The sequence below is a fragment of the Neomonachus schauinslandi genome, chromosome 3 (genome assembly GCF_002201575.2).
Source record: "Neomonachus schauinslandi chromosome 3, ASM220157v2, whole genome shotgun sequence".
Classification (NCBI taxonomy): Eukaryota; Metazoa; Chordata; class Mammalia; order Carnivora; family Phocidae; genus Neomonachus; species Neomonachus schauinslandi.
In genome coordinates, this window is record NC_058405.1 from 174,290,815 (window position 1) to 174,308,818 (window position 18,004).

General features: G+C 49.6%; 1 protein-coding gene across 1 annotated transcript; it reads left to right on the top strand.

Annotated features, from left to right (window-relative positions):
- Nucleotides 1-1,964: 1,964 nt before the first annotated feature.
- Nucleotides 1,965-17,835, top strand: PLCD4 (phospholipase C delta 4). The gene is made up of 15 exons (XM_021703126.1): nt 1,965-1,986; nt 2,115-2,294; nt 3,375-3,603; nt 4,696-4,825; nt 5,414-5,645; nt 9,592-9,793; nt 10,882-11,026; nt 11,642-11,794; nt 13,859-14,053; nt 15,413-15,569; nt 15,924-16,040; nt 16,283-16,455; nt 17,008-17,143; nt 17,498-17,647; nt 17,729-17,835. The coding sequence occupies exons 1-15, from the start codon at nt 1,965-1,967 to the stop codon at nt 17,833-17,835; spliced, it is 2,328 nt and encodes a 775-aa protein (XP_021558801.1).
- Nucleotides 17,836-18,004: the final 169 nt, after the last annotated feature.

The following is an 18,004-nucleotide window of genomic DNA, read 5'->3' on the forward strand; positions in this document are numbered from 1 at the left end:
GATCCACCCCATCCCAAGGTCCCTATGCCCCAAACATGGGAGCTGAAATTCAAAGAGGAGGTAAGGAAGAATATTGGCAAGGGGGATCAGAACCCCAGGCTTCTCCCTTCCGCTGGAGTCTGGGGACCTGAGACATTTAGGAGGGACCTGTTACTTCACTCTTCATTCAGTTTTTGCGAGCCTTAGATTCCAAGCGGGGCTGCTTTTCTGCCGCTCGTGAAGCACGCTGGGTCCCTTCTTCCATCCAGAGGCTTCTTCTGATCTCACCCAGGCTCACTGTATTCAGCCTCAGCCAGCAAAACCTTTGCTTTTTGGAACTGTTGCAGAGTTCCGTCTCTCCTGAGGGCTGCCTTGAGTTATCTTTCCCACTTAGGTACAGTCTGGCTCCCCAAACTTCCCCTCTCCCTCTGGGGCCCTGCATATTGCTACTCCTTTAGAAAACCTTCTCTAGGTCCTCCAGTCAGGGGAGCTGTATTTTCGGTGACCTCTACATTTTTCCTAAAGATTTAGTCACACTTGGGTGACTTGATAGGCCCTTCCAGCTAAAGAGAGAGAAGGCACTGAGCTGCTATGTGACCTCAGACAAGTCACAAATCATTTCTGGACTTCTGCTTTTCGTTGATGAGGTCTAGCGAGTTGAACTGCACCATGTTCTAATGGAGCACCAACTGAATGATTGCTTTAGAGATGCTTTTCGTGTTTTAGATGCTCACCATTGTCAAAAACTTAAACTTATCAATTAAAAAACACAGCATTTCTATTCAAGTGCAGTTGCTTTGCTTTTGCAAAGCATTGAGCTCTATGTTTCTTGGGCTTTGCCAGTTCCAGAATGATTTGGTCAAGAGTTGAGAATTTCTTAGAGGGGCTGAGCTAGAATCAATGTGGCTACATATCAAGTCTTCTGGCTTTTTTTTTTTTAAGTTATTTATTTATTTATTTATTTATTTATTTATTTATTTATTTATTTATTTATGAGAGAGCGTGAGAGAGAGAGCGCGCGGGCGTGCGCGCACAAGCAGGGGGAGGGGCAGGCAGAGGGAGAGGGAGAAGCAGACTCCCCACTGAGCAAGGAGCCCAACCCGGGTCTCAGTCCCAGGACTCCAGGGACTGAGGCGAAGGCAGATGCTTAACCGACTAAGCCACCCAGGCTGCCCCTCTTCTGGTTCTTTTCAAGAGAAGTTTGTTCTTACCTACTAGGACAACTTAACCAGATCCTAAATTAGCACGCATCTTAAAGAGGGCTCTCTTTTTCAGGAGGCAAAGAAAACTTGAAAATGCATTTCTAAGACTACGTAACTCACCTGGTCCGTTAAGCTGTTGGGAATAACTGTTATGACAAGTAAAGTGTGCTTTACCACGGGAAGGCAGAAGAATGTGGTTTATGTAGCAAGTATGGTACTAAGTGTCCTCGAAGAGGCAAAAGTAGCACTCTGCCTTGGCCCCTTGGGAGCTGGGGGGCCTGCCCGGGACCATGGGGAGGGCTCCCAAGATAGAGCAGCTGGGGTGATTCCCCTGGAGAAGAGAAGGCTAGGATATAGAGAGATTCCAGGTTCTGAAAGGGGGCAGCCAGCAAGATGGTGGTCCTTAATAATGAGGAGCTGAAGGGTGTGACTCTGGGGTGTTGGGCAGAAAGCCCCGGTCTAGTCCTCTCTGGCGACAGCTATGGGAAACAGCAGATGCTGTGGAATCAGACATATTTGGCTCTAAATTCTGAATCCTTATGTGATTTGATGCAAGTTTCTTAGCCTCTCTAAGCCTCAAAGTCATCAAACTCAAACGAAAAGTAAAAAAGAGCTAAAGACTATGTAGATGAAGTGCCCGGAACATCGTGGGCCGTCAGGACGCACGCGTTTCCTTCTCTTCCTCCTCTGATCTGTTCTTCTAAGATCACCAGTGTTAACCCAGAGCCTTTGTTCCTCTGTGCTCCTCCAGGTGACTGGCACCAGCTGGCGGACCGGTGGGTGATGGTGTCTCTGATGCAAGGCCGTGAGTACCCCAGCAGGAGAGGAGGCTTTCGGGACACAGCCCAGGGATGGGGAGGCGGGGAGGAGTCTGGACCCCTGTTCAAGAGCTCCTCCCGGGCCCTCCACCCTTCCCGCCGGCTACCCAGCCAGCCCCTTCTTCTCCTGGCCCAGGGCTGCCCATCAATCAAGACTTGCTGCTGATGCAGAAGGGCATGCTGATGCGCAAGGTGAGGTCCAAAAGCTGGAAGAAACTGAGATACTTCAGACTTCAGGATGATGGCATGACAGTCTGGCATGCCCGGCAGGCGGGAGGCACTGCCAAGCCCACCTGTGAGTCACGTGGATGGCTAGGCGTGGGTGTGGTGGGGGGATCGGACTCTGAAGAGCCCAGGTGCTTGAGAGCAGGGGAGGGAACAGGGTCCTACAGTGTATCAGTTACTGCACGTAAAAGGCTTAGGAGTGCCCTGGCACATAATAAGGCTCAATAAATCCTAGGTTATATTTATTATTATTATAGTGAGAGCATGATCTCACGCATCAGACTGCCCGGATCAAAGCCCTGGCTCTGCCACTTTCTAGCTGAGTGGCTTTGGACAAGTTACATTAAGCTTCAGTTTCCTCATCTGCAAAATGGGGATTGAATAGTACCTGCTAGCAGGTTGTTACAGAGACTCAGTAAGTTAATGTACAAAGCCCCTAGCGTGGCACCTGAAGCCAGGATGCATTTCACAAATTAGCCACTATGATGCATATTTTTAAATATCACAAATGCAGCACAACAGTGTGCATCCTGTTGACCAGACGCTTTATGACCCCTCCAAAAATGTGATCACAGGACACATCTGAGAGAGTCCGCTTTAGAGACATAATCAAAGCTCACGATCCACAGCACCCCCAGCTGAGGGAAGGGGGTGGAAGAATTTCTCTGGTGCTTTCTTAGACACCTGGAAAGAGGAGGCCCTCAAACCTGGAACGGGGAAATTGAACTTGGACATATCATGCTTTGGTGGAACCGCTTCTACCTTTAAGTGTGTTTCCATCCCGTCAGCCCCGCCAGTGGTCACCATGTGGACTGGCCATAGAAGGGACTATCCCCTATTTCAGACGACGGTACTGAGGGGTTAAGTCATTTTGGTCTGTGTCCCACTGCCAGCCAGTGGCCCGAAGCCAGGTCTTGCTGCTCCCAGCATGGGCCCCTTGGCATGCTGCCTCTGAACATGGCAGCGACTCATGGGGAATCCTGAATCCCAGGGGTCTGCATCTCCCCATACCCAGTCTTTGGGGGTTTCATCCTGCGGAGGGAGGTTGGGGTTCCTCCTCCCTATGGCTCCTTAAAGGGTCCCTGACCCTTCGCCCCTGCAACTCGGCGGACTCTCTTCCCCCTGCGCCCCCCTGTTTCCTCTCTGGTAGTCTCTATGTCTGATGTGGAGACGGTGCGGGAGGGTCACGAGTCCGAGCTGCTGCGGAGCCTGGCAGAGGAGCTCCCCCTGGAGCAGGGCTTCACCATCGTCTTCCACGGCCGCCGCTCCAACCTGGACCTGGTGGCCAACAGCGTCGAGGAGGCCAAGATATGGATGCAGGGGCTCCAGGTTTTGGTGGACTTTGTTACCAGCATGGACCAACAGGAGCGGCTAGACCAGTATCAGCAGGATGGAGTCAGAGGTGGGGCCAGGGGTCACTGAAGGAGCCAGATGCTGCAGGGCTAGAGACGGGGTTGTGGGGGGTGGTTGGCATGCTGCGCTAGGGAGGCCTAAGAGTCCAGATGGGGTGGGCAAGGACAGCTCAGGCCACTGTGAGGCAGAGGATATTGAAGGTGTAATGGAGGCTTGGGATGACAAAGACATAACCAGGCAGAGAGTAGGCAGAAATCAGGCCCTTCAGGACTGGTGGGAGGGATGGTGCGAGGCAAAGGACCAAACAAGGTGCTGATCTTGAGAGCTGAACAGAAGATCCCAGTGGCATTAGCTACCGTAGGACTGGGAAGCAGAACTTCGTGGTGTTGACTCATTCAGGTTTCCTAGATTGTATTCACCTTCCATGGTGAATTCATTTGTTCGTTCGTTCATTCACCATCTATTGAGCAGAAGGTATCAGGCACTGTGCCAGGCTTTAGAGGTACAAAGATTAATGAGACTCAGGCATTGTTTTAGTCGGTGGAGAAAATGGAATTGTGTAAATCATCTAAGTACCCTAGAAGTGTTATGGGACTGAAATTATTTGTGGGTGTTCAAAGGAAGGAGAAATATTTAATTCTAGCTGAGAGAGTTCTGAGAAAAACATCAGGGAGGAAGTTGAATTTGAGCTGAGCCTTGAAAAGGAGTAGAACTTGAACATAAAGAAAGGAGGCGGAAGGCTCTCCTGCCTGAGGGAACAGCATGAGAAAAGTCTCAGAGATAGGACATTGAAGAGCAGGAGGGAGAGTCTGGCTAAAGTACAAGGAGGACAGAGGTATGTTGAGAAGGCTGCGTGGGGGCCAGATCGTGGGGGTGAAGACCTTCAATCTACGTTAAAAAATTTGGGCTTCTTTCTGCAAGCAACAGGGAGGACCCTGCAGGCACCTGAGCCATGCAGGGACAAGACAGATTGGTGCTCGGGGGGAGATTATTCTGGAAGCTAATATGGAAAATGCATTGGCATGGAGGAGATAGGGGAGACAATGTCAGTGGATGAACATGCACACACATCTGCACACACAAACACACACAGTGCTTTTGCCTTGACTCACACCTGGATGGCTGAGTGACTGGTTCCAGCGTGGAGACAGGAACCAGGATGGTCGGATGAGTTTCCACGAAGTCCAGCGGTTACTGCACCTGATGAATGTGGAAATGGACCAAGAATATGCCTTCCAGCTTTTCCAAGTGAGTGTTTTGGGGAAGGATTTTCAGAAGCCAGCCAAGGCCATGTTCTCACATGGCCAGATGTACCTGACCCTATCCAGCATCACTCTTTGTTGAATCTCTCCTATATGCCCTACCACTATGCCAGGCTCGATGGAAAGTGTAAGGCATGGTTCTCACCCTTCAGTCTTCTTAGAAAGACGATTCATAGTCTTATGAAGGGTAAACAACCATTCGTTACTGTGTCAGACCTCAAGGACCTCTCTGTTCATGGCCAGAACTTCCCACATGCCTAGTAACAATGGAAAAGTCCAACTGGAATGTGAATAAAATAGGAGGAGGGATCTTTTAAACTTTTAGGCACTTGTTGGGGCATTTAACCCTTTCTGATCGAAATTTTTCTCTAGTAGCAAATGGTACGGCTGCCATTTTGCTTTTTACTTACCGAAGCGGCTTCTATGAACACAAAGTGTCAGGAGTTCTGGGAGAATTTTGCAGAAAGATGTTTGTATCCACCTGTCGGCAAGATTGCCCTTACAGGACGGGTCAAAGCCATACAATGTGCTCTTAAAAGGATTTTTCCACCATCCTCTAAACCCTTGCTTGCAGGCAGCAGACACATCCGAGTCTGGGACTCTGGAGGGAAAAGAGTTTGTAGAGTTCTATAAGGCGCTGACTAAACGTACTGAGGTGCAAGAGCTGTTTGAAAACTTTTCGGCCGATGGGCAGAAGTTGACCCTGCTGGAATTTGTGGATTTCCTCCAAGAGGAGCAGAAAGAAGGAGAGCGAGCTTCTGACCTTGCTCTGGAACTCATCGACCGCTATGAGCCCTCAGAGAGCGGTAAGAGGGCTAGGGTGGAGAGGCACTGGGCATGGGCGAGGAGGGGGACCTTAGAAAGGTCCAGAGACAAGCCACCTTCTGCCTAACTCAGGGAAGGCTGAGCCCATGCCTACCCCAGCCCCTATGGAAGCATCTTCATCTCATTCAACCCCTGGGAAGGGGAGCAGCAGTTTCCTGCCCAGATAAGACAGGAGTCTCCTCCGTAATGCTGTATCTCTCAGGAGGAAGAACAGTCCACAAGTCTCCTTTCCTCCACTATGCTCATGCTTCACTTTCAGAATAAGTTCGTCCTGAAGTCAACGGTTGTCCCCAGTGGAAAGGGAGATCCGTGGTCCTCTCCCTTCGGCTTCTTCTCTTCTAGTGCCTAATTCCTTTGCTTCCAGCTCTCTTCATGGTTCCTGTTTGCTGTCTCTTTAAATGCTGGCTCTCTGCCGCTTCCTGGGCTTTCTCCAAATTCTCCAAGTGGTTCTTGAGTGGCTAAGCCTCTGGGCCAGGAAGCTAGTCAGTCCCTGGCTGAGGGGGATGAAGAGGAGGCTTTCTTTCAGCAAGCACAGCTCAAATATGCCCTCTGTCTTCAGGCCTTTCTCCTTGCCCCTTCAATAGACATTGCCCTGCCCTCCATTCCCTTCAGAATACGAGGAATTTACATTAATAATAAATGATTTACAAGGTACTTTCACATCACTTACTTCCTCTAGCCCTCACTACGATCTTGTAAATCAGGAGCATAATCCTTATTCAGCCCCTGCTAAGTATCCCATTAATGTGCTAACATTTCTACATGTCTTTTCTCATCATTCCGATGACCATTTGAAGTGGCTTCTGTTATTAAGTCAGTTGTGCAAGAGAGGAAAACTCGGGTTTAGAAAGATCAAATGACTTGCTCAAAGCCAAAGCCTAATGAGAGGAGGAATTGGGATTCAAACCCGGGTCACCTGACCCTTACCTAATACCTCTGTTGAGCATGAGGATTAGAGATGAGGTGGATGAGAGGTGCCTGCGTGGTTCAGTCGGTTAAGCGTCTGCCTTCAGCTCAGGTCATGATCCCAGGGTCCTGGGATCTGAGTGCTGGATCAGGCTCCTTGCTTAGCGGGGAGTCTGTATCTCCCTCTCCCTCCGCTCTTCTCCCTCTGCTCCTCCCCCCTGCTCTTGCGTTTATGCACTTGCTCGCAAACTCTCTCTCTCTCAAATAAATAAAATCTTAAAAAAAAAAGAGAGAGAGAGATGAGATGAATGAGAGCTGGACAAGTGACCCACGTTTCCTAGGTCTCAACTCCTACTCCTTTTATTCGTTCATTCACTCACTACTTCAGCTAATGCTTATTGAACCCCTGTAATGGGCCAGGACTTTTGCTCAGCCCCAGAGATACAGCAGAAGGTCCGACAAGAACGCTGCCCTCATGGAACTGAGACTCAGACAGAAAGGGTTGGAATCTCTGATTCCAGATTCATGTCTGTGCTCAGAGAAGAAAGGGGGCTGTAAAGCAATCATTTCAGAAAAATAAATAGAAGAAGAATGCCTAAGGGTTAAGAAATAGGATCTTTTTTTTTTTTAAAGATTTTATTTATTTATTTGACCCAGAGAGAGAGAGAGGAATCACAAGTAGGCAGAGCGGCAGGCAGAGGGAGAGGGAGAAGCAGGCTCCCTGATGAGCAGGGAGCCCAATGCAGGGCTCGATCCCAGGACCCTGGGATCATGACCTGAACCGAAGGCAGACACTTAACTGAGTGAGCCACCCAGGTGCCCTCTTCTATCTCCAGTGCAGGATCCAGTAGACATCAGTTACATTTATTCTACCACCTGAACCTCTGGGTGGTGTTCCCTCCCCTGCTCTCAACTGGCTGCAGAGGATAGTCTCTGCCAGGAAACCCGGGCTCAAGGCCCCACTCTGCCGCTTACTAACTGAGTCACCCTGGGCAAGCTGCTTAATCTAGTGGGGGCTCAATTTTCTCATTTGTAAAATAATCGGTGATCAGATGAAATGACATACATGAAAAGTCTCTGGCAACTGTGGATTTTCTCTCGCAATTTAAGTTCTTACTGTTAAGAATAGAACTTCCTGCCTGACTTCCTGCCGCTCTCCACCATCTGTAGCCTTGTCAAAGCGGGAGCAACGAAGCTGGGCATTAGAGTCGAGTTGCTCCACCTCCCACGGGAGGCCCCCTGCAGCAATGTTGCCCTCAGTGAGACTGCACGGCCCGGTGGGACTGGCGTGGCTCAGACACCTGACGGCCGGGGTTCAAATCCCAGCTCCTTCACTTACTAGTTATGTTACCCAACTTCTCAGGGCAGATTATATTCTATCTACCTCATCACATTGGCGAGAACATTAAGAGAGGTGCTGCACGGGACGTCCTGGGCACAGAGCAAGTCCTCAGCACTAGTCGCTCAGTACTAGTACTAGATATTGTATGAAGCCCATGCTGACATGGGTGAGGGCTGTGGCAGGAGTGAGGGGGCCCTGCCCTCAAACAGAGGGTGTATTGTAGTACACCCTGTAGTACTCTGCAGAACACCATATGGGAATTGATGATAGGAAGAAACCCTCAGGTCATGGTTGGCATCAGCCTCACAGCCCAGGGAATAAAACACAGGTACCTTGGTCGTGTTGCTAAAGAGTCTTCGACTTTGTTCCTCTCTGGGCTCAGTTTCCCTATATATAAAATTAACCCTTTACACTGAATACTATGCTGTCCTTTATGGTAACCATGAGCTCTTTGTGACTATTTTTTAAAAGTTTTTTTTTTTTTTTTTTTTTTACGATTTTTATTTATTTGAGAGAGAGAGAGAACTTGAGTGCGGGGGCTCACATGAGCAGGGGGAAGAGCAGAGGGGGAGAGAGAGGGACAAGTGGACTCCAGGCTGAGTGCAGAGCACCGAGCCCGATATGGGGCTCAGTCCCACAACTCCAAGATCATGACCTGAGCTGGAACCAAGAGTGGATGCTCAGTTGACTGAGTGAGCCACCCAAGCGCCCCACTGTGTGATTATTTAAATTTAAATTAACAGGGTCCTTGTGTGACTGTCAGTTAAGCTTCTGACTCTTGATTTTGGCTCAGGTCATGATCTCAGGGTTGTGAGACTGAGCCCCATGTTGGGCTCTGTGCTCAGCAGAGTCTGCTTGGGATTCTCTCTCTCCCTCGCCCTCTGCTCCTGGCCCCCCATGCTCTTGCGCACGTGCATACGCATACGTGCTCTATCTAAAAAAAATAAATAGGGCGCCTGGGTGGCTCAGTTGGTTAAGCAACTGCCTTCGGCTCAGGTCATGATCCTGGAGTCCCGGGATCGAGTCCCGCATCGGGCTCCCTGCTCAGCGAGGAGCCTGCCTCTCCCTCTGACCCTCCCCCCTCTCATGTACTCTCTCTCATTCTCGCTCTCTCAAATAAATAAATAAATCTTTAAAAAAATAAATAAAATATTAAAAATAATAAAATAAATTTAAATTAACTAAAATTGGGGTGCCTGGCTGGCTCAGTTGGAAAAGCATGAGACTCTTGATCTCACTTTGGGTGTAGAGATTACTTAAATGAATAAATAAATAAAAACTTTCAATTAATTAATTAATTAATTAAAATCAAAATTTTAAATTCAGTTCTTCAGTCACACAGCCACATCTCAAGTGCTCAGTAGCCATATGTGTCTAGAGGCTGCCATACTGGACCGCACAAAACAGAACATTTCCACCATTGCAGAAAGTTCTATTGGATACTAGTGAACTAGCATGATCTTAATGATTCTCCTCGTAGCTTTAACTCTCTCTGAGGGTGGGGATGATTGAAATGACAGACAGTGGGTGGGGCACTTTTGGGATCTGGAGGCTGAGAATGGACACCATCTGAAAGGCAGGACCCTGGAGAGGGGCGAGGTGCAGGATGGGCTAGAGGTGTGCTGGGATGCCCTCGCTCAGAGCTTCTCACTCTAGCCTTCCCCTCTTCCATACCTTAGGCAAATTGCGACACGTGCTGAGCATGGATGGCTTCCTCAGCTATCTCTGCTCGAAGGATGGAGATATCTTCAACCCGACCTGCCTTCCCATCTACCAGGATATGACTCAACCCCTGAACCACTACTACATCAATTCCTCTCACAACACCTACCTCGTGGGGGACCAGCTTTGTGGCCAGAGCAGCGTGGAGGGCTATATACGGTGCAGTGGGAAAGAAGGGGAAAGGGCTCCAGCTCATGAGAAGGGACCATCTGTTCTATCAGTGGATAACAGGGATTGAAAAGATGTTGTGGGGGGCTTGGGGCTGAGGACCCCTGGATACCTGAGAGACTTGGAAGAGATGTTGAAGACTGACAGGAGAGTAGTATTGAAATTCTATGGGTATATGGAGCTTCTCTCTCTTTCATAGGCTGTGAAACTCTCTTGGAACTCAGAGGTCCTGGAAGATTTATTTTGAACAAATAAACTAAACGTTACATGGAAGGCAGGAGAGCATAGAAGTTAGAATCACAGGTTCTGGAGTCAGACCATATGAGGTCAAATCCTAGTTCTCTCACTGGTACTCTGGTTCTAAGCATTTAACTTCTCTGTGTCTCAGTATCCCCATCTATGAAATAGGGATGATAACATTGCCTATTCTGTCTGAGCTGTTGTGAGGATTAAATGAGATAATCCATGTGTTAATAGCTAATAAGTGATATCTGCTTTTATTGTGATTAATCATGGATTGGATCGAGGAGTCAAGATACCTTTGTAGTGGCAGCAACTGAACTAGTAGTTTCAGGGTGTAAGAGATGAGTGGAACATATTGCTTCTGCCCTAGGAAGTCTAGTCGAGAAAATAAAGTATAAATTTACGGAGAGTTTGAGGGGCGCCTGGCTGGCTCAGTCGGTAGAGCATGCAACTCTTGATCTCGGGGTCATGAGTTCAAGCCCCATGTTGGGCATAGAGCTTACTTTAAAAACAAACAAACAAACAAACCGAATTACTGAGAGTTTGACTAAGCCAGGTGTTGCAGAATGCTCTACAACCAGAACCCTAGAAGCATCATGAGGCAGTATGTGATGACTTGCTGAAGGAAGATGGTGAGTTGGGGGGGGGGGGGGGGTGGAGGTAGTGAGCCGTAGCAGTATCTCGGTGGACAGAGAAGGGTCTGCGGAGATGTAGCTTGAGGGGGTCTTGACGACTAAGTGCCAGTGAGCACTGTTCTCTCCAGAGTGGGGAGAGAGTCCCTAGACGGATGATCAGACCTTGACCTCTCTGTCCCTGGGGGCTTGGGGTTCTTGCAGGGCCCTGAAGAGGGGGTGCCGCTGCGTGGAGGTGGATATATGGGATGGACCTAGCGGGGAACCTATCGTTTACCATGGACACACCCTGACCTCCCGCATCCCATTCAAAGATGTCGTGGCCACTGTAGCCCAGTACGCCTTCCAGGTAGGAGTCCCGGGATGGGCGTACTGGTGAGGGAAGATGATCTGAGGGAAGAGTGGCTGGCTCTGCATCTGGTGAAGGTAGATGGATGCAGGGGAGGTTATGTCAAATGGCAGAGATGTACAAGAGATTTTAACTGTGAAGCATCAGGCAAATATTAAGGGATTATGAATAAGGGTTGGATGTGTCACTAGTAATTAGTAGTCCTAGAGGCAATTGCTAGAGCTCAGTGACTATTACTTCTAACAACTGTCACCCATCTCGGGGAGGGTGGCTAAGGAAACCGAGAAAGTGGTGGGTAGGGCTGGGGGAAAATAGGAGTCTGGAGAGGAGAGTGTAACATGAACACATAATCAGGGGAATGGCCTAGCCGTCCCACGCTGAGCCTGAAAACTCAAAGGTCCCAGAAGGACCTGGGTCACACCTAGTATAGGTCTGAGATTTGGGATCCCAACAGTGACTTTGAGCTGTGAGGTGGGCCCCAGACCCAGCAAGACCTCCTTGATGTCCAGAATCAGGGTACTCTGAGTGAGTCACCAGGGGCGGGGGGGTCCGGAGAAGCAGGGAGTTTGCATGCTTTAGACCTCTGGCTCTAGCGTTCCTTCCCTTCCCCATCAGACCTCAGACTATCCAGTTATCTTGTCCCTGGAGACCCACTGCAGCTGGGAACAGCAGCAGGTCATGGCATGCCATCTGACTGAGATCTTGGGGGAGCAACTGCTGAGCACTACCTTGGATGGGCTTCTGCCCACTCAGCTGCCCTCACCTGAGGTAGGCGCCCTGTTCCCCTAGCCCGGGCTCTGCTGTGGCTTGCATTCCCTCCCTACCGTGCCCCTCCGTGCCCCTCCTGTTCCCTTCTTCTCACCCTTACATGGACCGTCTTGCTCTTTAATATCCTTGGAGACAATTTTAATTTTCAAAAAGTCCAATTCAATGCAGAATTGTTTATCGTTTTCTAAATTTGAAATCAATTGTTTACTTCTTATTTCTTTTTTCAATGGAAATATCTTGATTTTTTTTCCCGGATAGTTCATAGTTGTTGTAGACCGTACAGACAATAGAAAGAAAAGGAAATCCCCCCACCATAATCTCAACCTCTCCCATAACAGGTGTCAAGAGATTTTTGTAAATGCTTATGTAAACATATATGTGTGTATATATTTGCACTTTAAAAAATGCTTGGGGTCATTTTCTATATCCCTTTTATATCTCACATACAATATACATCATGGATGTCTTTGCAGGTATAATTTTTTTCCTTTTAATAGCTCTGTGGTAGTCCATTTTCTTTTGTGAACCATTATTTATTCAACCAGTAAATGGTAAACATTCAGGTTGTTGGTAATTGTTCACTTGTACATACAGCTTTGTCCATCTACTCTTTCTTCTTCTTTTTTTTTAAAGATTTATTTATTTGAGAGAAAGAGGGATAGAGAGCGCAAGCGTGCGGGGGTGGGTGGGGAGGGGCAGAGGGAGAGAATCTCAAGCAGACTCCCCGCTGAGCACAGAGCCTGACACGGGGCTCAATCCCACGACGCTGAGATCATGACCTGAGCCAAAATCAAGAGTCGGATGCTTAACCAACTGAGCCACCCTGGCGCCCCGTTTACTCTTTCTTTGAGATGGATTCCTAGAAGTAAATTGCTGGGTTGAAGAGTTTGCATGTTGATATTTTGGTTATTACTGCCAAGTTGCCCTCTGGAAAAAAATACCAAATTGCACTCTGACCAACAATGTAAGAGACGGACCACAAGTATCTCCAGGAGTAAGATGATTCATAGTGGCAAATGTGGGGGGAAAAAAGCCAAGTTTTTAAAAAAGAAAGGTCTATATTTTCTTCTTTTGAATTAATTGATATTATTTACCCACTTTTATTGGGGTTTATAATCTTTATTGGTATATAACAAGATTTAAATGTTAAAGACATTGATGCATTGGGAAATTTGTTTTTGCAGTCTTTGCTTTTGTCTTATAGCATCTTCTGCCCTATAAAGGATTTTAAGCTTTATGTAGTCAAATTGGCCAGTGCTTTTTATGTCTTCTGAGTTATCATCTCCTGTTTCTTTTCTTTTCTTTTCTTTTTTTGAGAGAGAGAGAGCGGCAGGGGTGGGGGCAGACAGAGGGAGAGGGAGAGGATCTCAAGCAGACTCCTTGCTGAACGCAGAACCCAACACAGGGCTTGATCTCAGGACCCTGAGATCATGATCTGAGCTAAAACCAAGAGTAGGACGCTTAACTGACTGAGCCACCCACACACCCCTCATCTCCTGTTTCTAAAGGCTTTCCCACTTTAAGATTATTTAAAAAGATTCTCTATTTTTTAAAAGATTTTATTTATTTATTTTATTTTATTTTAAAGATTTTATTTATTTATTTGACAGAAAAGATGACACAGCAAGAGAGGGAACACAAGCAGGGGGAGTGGGAGAGGGAGAAGCAAATTCCCCACGGAGCAGGGAGCAGGGAGCAGGGAGCAGGGAGCCAGATGCGGGGCTCGATCCCAGGAACCTGAGATCATGACCTGAGCCAAAGGCAGACGCTTAACGACTGAGCCACCCAGGCGCCCCAAAAAGATTCTTTATTTTCTTCTAATACTCTTATGTCCTTTATATTTACATGTAAATCTTTAATCTGGGAGAAATCTCTCTGTGTCAAGAGTGAGGTATTTTTTGTTTTGTATTGTTTTCCAATTGGATAGAGATGTGACAAGTTCGCTTAACAATAGGGAATCCCTACTACATGTATCAAGCAGCCTCCCTGTGGGGACTTCTGACCACTCAGCTGCATGGCCCCCAGAGCAGACAGGTAAACAAGCCCCTTCATTTCTGTCTCCAGGAGCTTCGGGGGAAGATCTTGGTGAAGGGGAAGAAGTTAAGGACACTTGAGGAGGATCTTGAGGAAGAGGAAGAGGAGGAAGAGCTAGAGTCTGAACTGGAGAGAGAACAGGAAGCTGACCCGGAGCTGGAGGCCCAGCTGGAGTCTGAGCCCCAGGCGTTGAGCCCACGCAGTAAGGACAAAAAGAAGGAGAAGGTGGGCCAGCAGAGTGGTCTTTCTGCTCTAGCATTTGGTCAGTCTGTACCATAAGCTGACTTCATGTGTGGAGAGGCTAGAGCCAGGCAGGGTGGAGGGCCGAGGAGCAAAATGCCCCTTGCCCCCAGTAAAAGAGGTGTAAGGATGCGTGCATGACATCACGACATATTGTCATATGTAGATAGATTACAGTGGCTTTCCAACTTCTTTGGGCCATGGAATCATTTTTGAATGAAATCGTATTTGGGAGCCCTGTATACAAAAGGATCAATGCAGAGCCATCCTGGTTGAAGCACCCATTTGGCTCTCTCGGGTCCCCTGTTGGCTCCCGAGACATCTTTGTACTTCTTCTCAGTCTCTTTAAATTAAGGCCAGTTTGAAAAACACTGCTGTGTGTGTGTGTGTGTGTGTGTGTGCGCGCGCGCGTGCGACAGAGAGAGAGAGAGAGAGAGAGAGTACACCCTGCACTGTTGTATTGGCGACTTATGGCCTACTGAAGTGACTGCTCTGACCTCATTTGAAATGGGCTTAGAGAAAGCTTCTTGGAAAAGGTGAGTCTGAGAAGGGGCCAGCAGTAGCCAAAAAGGAGGAGCAGAGAGTTGGGGAAGGTGAAAGCTCTAAGAAGACTGTGCCAAAGTGGTCGGGTCCACCTCCCTGTGGGGAAGGGGTGCCATTGGTGGGGCTGCCAAGGTCCTGGTCAGAAGTCTGCCTTTCTCCTTCTTGTGCGCTTCCCTGACTTAGCTGACTAACTTCTAGCTTGTCCTCCCCTCTCCGGGGCTGTGGTGTCTAACCTGCTACCATGTCCGGGGAAGGAAATGGGAATTCAGAAGAATATAACGATATTACTCTGGGACCCTCACATCCTTCAGGTGCGACTTTCCTAGCCATTTGCGTACCTCGACATATCTGTCTGGGTTCATGTACATTTTGACCAAACCATACTATTAAATTGTTTTAAAAGACGAGAGGTAGGGAGGAGGACACCTCTCTGCTTAAAAGTAATCATTAAGAACCTGTTACCCAGAAATTAACAGTAGGGCAGACCCTTTAAGCCCAGAGGCTGAAACCGATCCCATGAGGGTATGTAGACTGCCTTTATTCCCATTCCCATCCCCAGGTTGTGATGTGTCCGCTGTTTTGTCCACCTGTCTGTTGTGAGGTTGTGGTTCAGGCTCCTATTTCCAAGCCTGGGCCCCTTCTCTTTCCCAAGCAGGTGAGGCAGGAGGGAGAACGCAAAGGGGAGGCAGCGGGCAGAGGCTTAGGTTGGACGGGGAAATTCAGATCCTGGCCATCGGTTCTTTCCCTCCCAGACCCCTGAGGGTTCAATTCCGTCTTCCTCTCTATTTTCTCCTTTTCCAGAGATCCAAACCCATCTTGTGTCCATCCCTCTCTGCCCTGGTTGTCTACTTGAAGTCTGTCTCATTCCACAGCTTCACTCATTCAAGGGAACACTACCGCTTCTATGAGACCTCATCTTTCTCTGAAACCAAGGCCAGAAGCCTCATCAAGGAGGCTGGTCAGGACCGAAAGGGAGGGCCAGGGAGGGCAGTGGGATGGGTAGGGTCAGGTTGCTGGGCAGGCACATGAGTCCCGAGAAAGAGGACCAAGGGGCTGAGGGGGGCTGAGGGAGCTAAGCGGCTCCTCAGAGCAGGTACAGGGTCAGGAGCTCTGAGCAGTGCGCTCAAAGCTCTAGGGGGAGGAGAGCTGGGGGAGACGGTCAGCATGGAACAGACAGGCACAGTGAAGCTTTCTGCGCCTGGCCTCAGGAGATGCTGGGGACAAGAGTCAAGTGGGTAGGTGGTGTACCTGAGGCCAGGGAAGTGGGGGGTGTCCACCTCCTTGTCATCTCCTCACTATGCCCTTTATACAGGCAATGAGTTTGTGCAGCACAACGCCTGGCAGCTCAGCCGCGTGTATCCCAGTGGCCTGAGGACAGATTCGTCCAACTACAACCCCCAGGAGCTCTGGAACGCAGGCTGCCAGATGGGTGAGGGGGTGGCAGGGACAGGGAAGAGGGAGTGGAAGGGCAACATGGGGGTGGTTACCTGCCCCGGTGGCAGGAGGGCCAGGGAATGCTTTGAAGGGTGCTAGGCGAAGAAAGATGCAATCTGGGTGGGGGGTGTTCCCAGCAGGCCCTTTTATACCCAATCCATCTCCTTCGTTCCCTGAAAGAGGGGCTAGAGGGCTCCTGAGATGTATGCTTCCCTTCCTTTCTCCTGGGGCCCGCAGTGGCCATGAATGTGCAGACCGCGGGGCTTGAGATGGACATCTACGATGGGCTCTTCCGCCAGAATGGTGCCTGTGGCTACGTGCTGAAGCCTGACTTCCTGCGTGATGTCCAGAGCTCCTTCCACCCCGAGCGGCCCATCAGCTCTTTCAAAGCCCAGACCCTCCTAATCCAGGTACCACAGAGAGAGAAACTGCAGGAAGAACCTAGGGTAGCCAGGATGGAAACCGGGGGAGCAGGGCAGAGGTGGTGGGGCCTGGCAGGAACATAATGGGTGAAGAATTCCTCAAGAGAGGCAGGATAGCCTGACTGTGAACCGCGGGGATTTGGGAGCCAGCCGCCTAGGTTCGAACCCATTCACTAGTCGTGTAACTCTGGGCAAGTTCCGGAACCTCGGGCTCCTCACCAGCAAAATGGGAGGAATGCCACTCCCCAGCCCACAGGGTTGCTGTGATCATGAGTCTAACAAGTGCCCACAACAATGGGTTGGAGCTGTAAAGGGTTTGCTGAACACACCTACTTTCAAACCTCGTGCAATTTCTACTTGGATGCATCTTAAATTGCAGCTAGGTTACTAGAAGAGAATATATTACTCAAAGCCAGAAGCTATAGCGCCAGGTCCTGAGACACCAGCCGCCCCCCCCCGCCCCCCCCCCCCCCCCCCCTGTTCATCCCAGCCCCGCTGGGATGAACAGGAACTAGTGAGGTCCCAGAGTCCTGCTTGCAGGTGATCAGTGGGCAGCAACTCCCCAAGGAGGACATGAGTAAAGAGAGGTCCATTGTGGATCCACTGGTGAGAGTGGAGATCTTTGGCATCCGCCCTGACACAACCCGGCAAGAGACCAGCTACGTGGAGAACAACGGTGAGGCTGGGCGGTGCTGGGGGGGTGGAGGGGCGGGGGGAGGAGCGTGGCTGCTTCCCTACCCAACTGCTCTCCAGGAAGCACAGTCCCTGTCTCCACCCCCTCTCCCACCTCCATGGGAGGCAGTGTGGAACGGGACAAAGAATAAGGGCTTGGACATCTTGGATCTGAATCCTGGCCCCTTACTTCTGTGCTCCGGTGACCTGGGCAACCTGCTTATCCACTCTGCACCGCAATCCCCTCACCTGTAAGATGCTGATCGCTGTGAAAATTGTGGAACACAAGGGCGCGCCTAAAGCAAACAGCCAACAAGGTCTATTCCTTCACTCCCTCTCTCCTTCACCCCCACCTCAGGTTTTAATCCATACTGGGGGCAGACGCTAAGCTTCCGGGTCCTGGTGCCCGAACTGGCCCTGCTGCGTTTCGTGGTCAAGGATTACAACTGGAAATCCCGACATGACTTTATCGGGCAGTACACAGTGCCTTGGACCTGCATGCAGCAAGGTGGGCCAGTCCTTCAACCCCTGGCCACCACCACCCGGGCTCTGGCTGTCCTTCTAATGCCCTCCTCCTGCCCCCCTCCAGGCTACCGCCACATACACCTGCTCTCCAAGGATGGCATCAGCCTCCATCCAGCTTCCATCTTCGTGCATATCAGCATCCGGGAAGGGCTGGAGGGGGATGAATCCTAAGGTGGGCACTTCTTGGGAAGGGTGGGTGCACTAGTTTGAGATGGTAAGAAAAACCTGGAAGGATGCTCCAGAAAGCAAACCGAGGTGGTAAAAACCAAGTTTTGGATTGTGCATTCCTAAGCACAAAATTACTTCACCCTTCCTAACAAGCCAATCTAGGACCTGATTT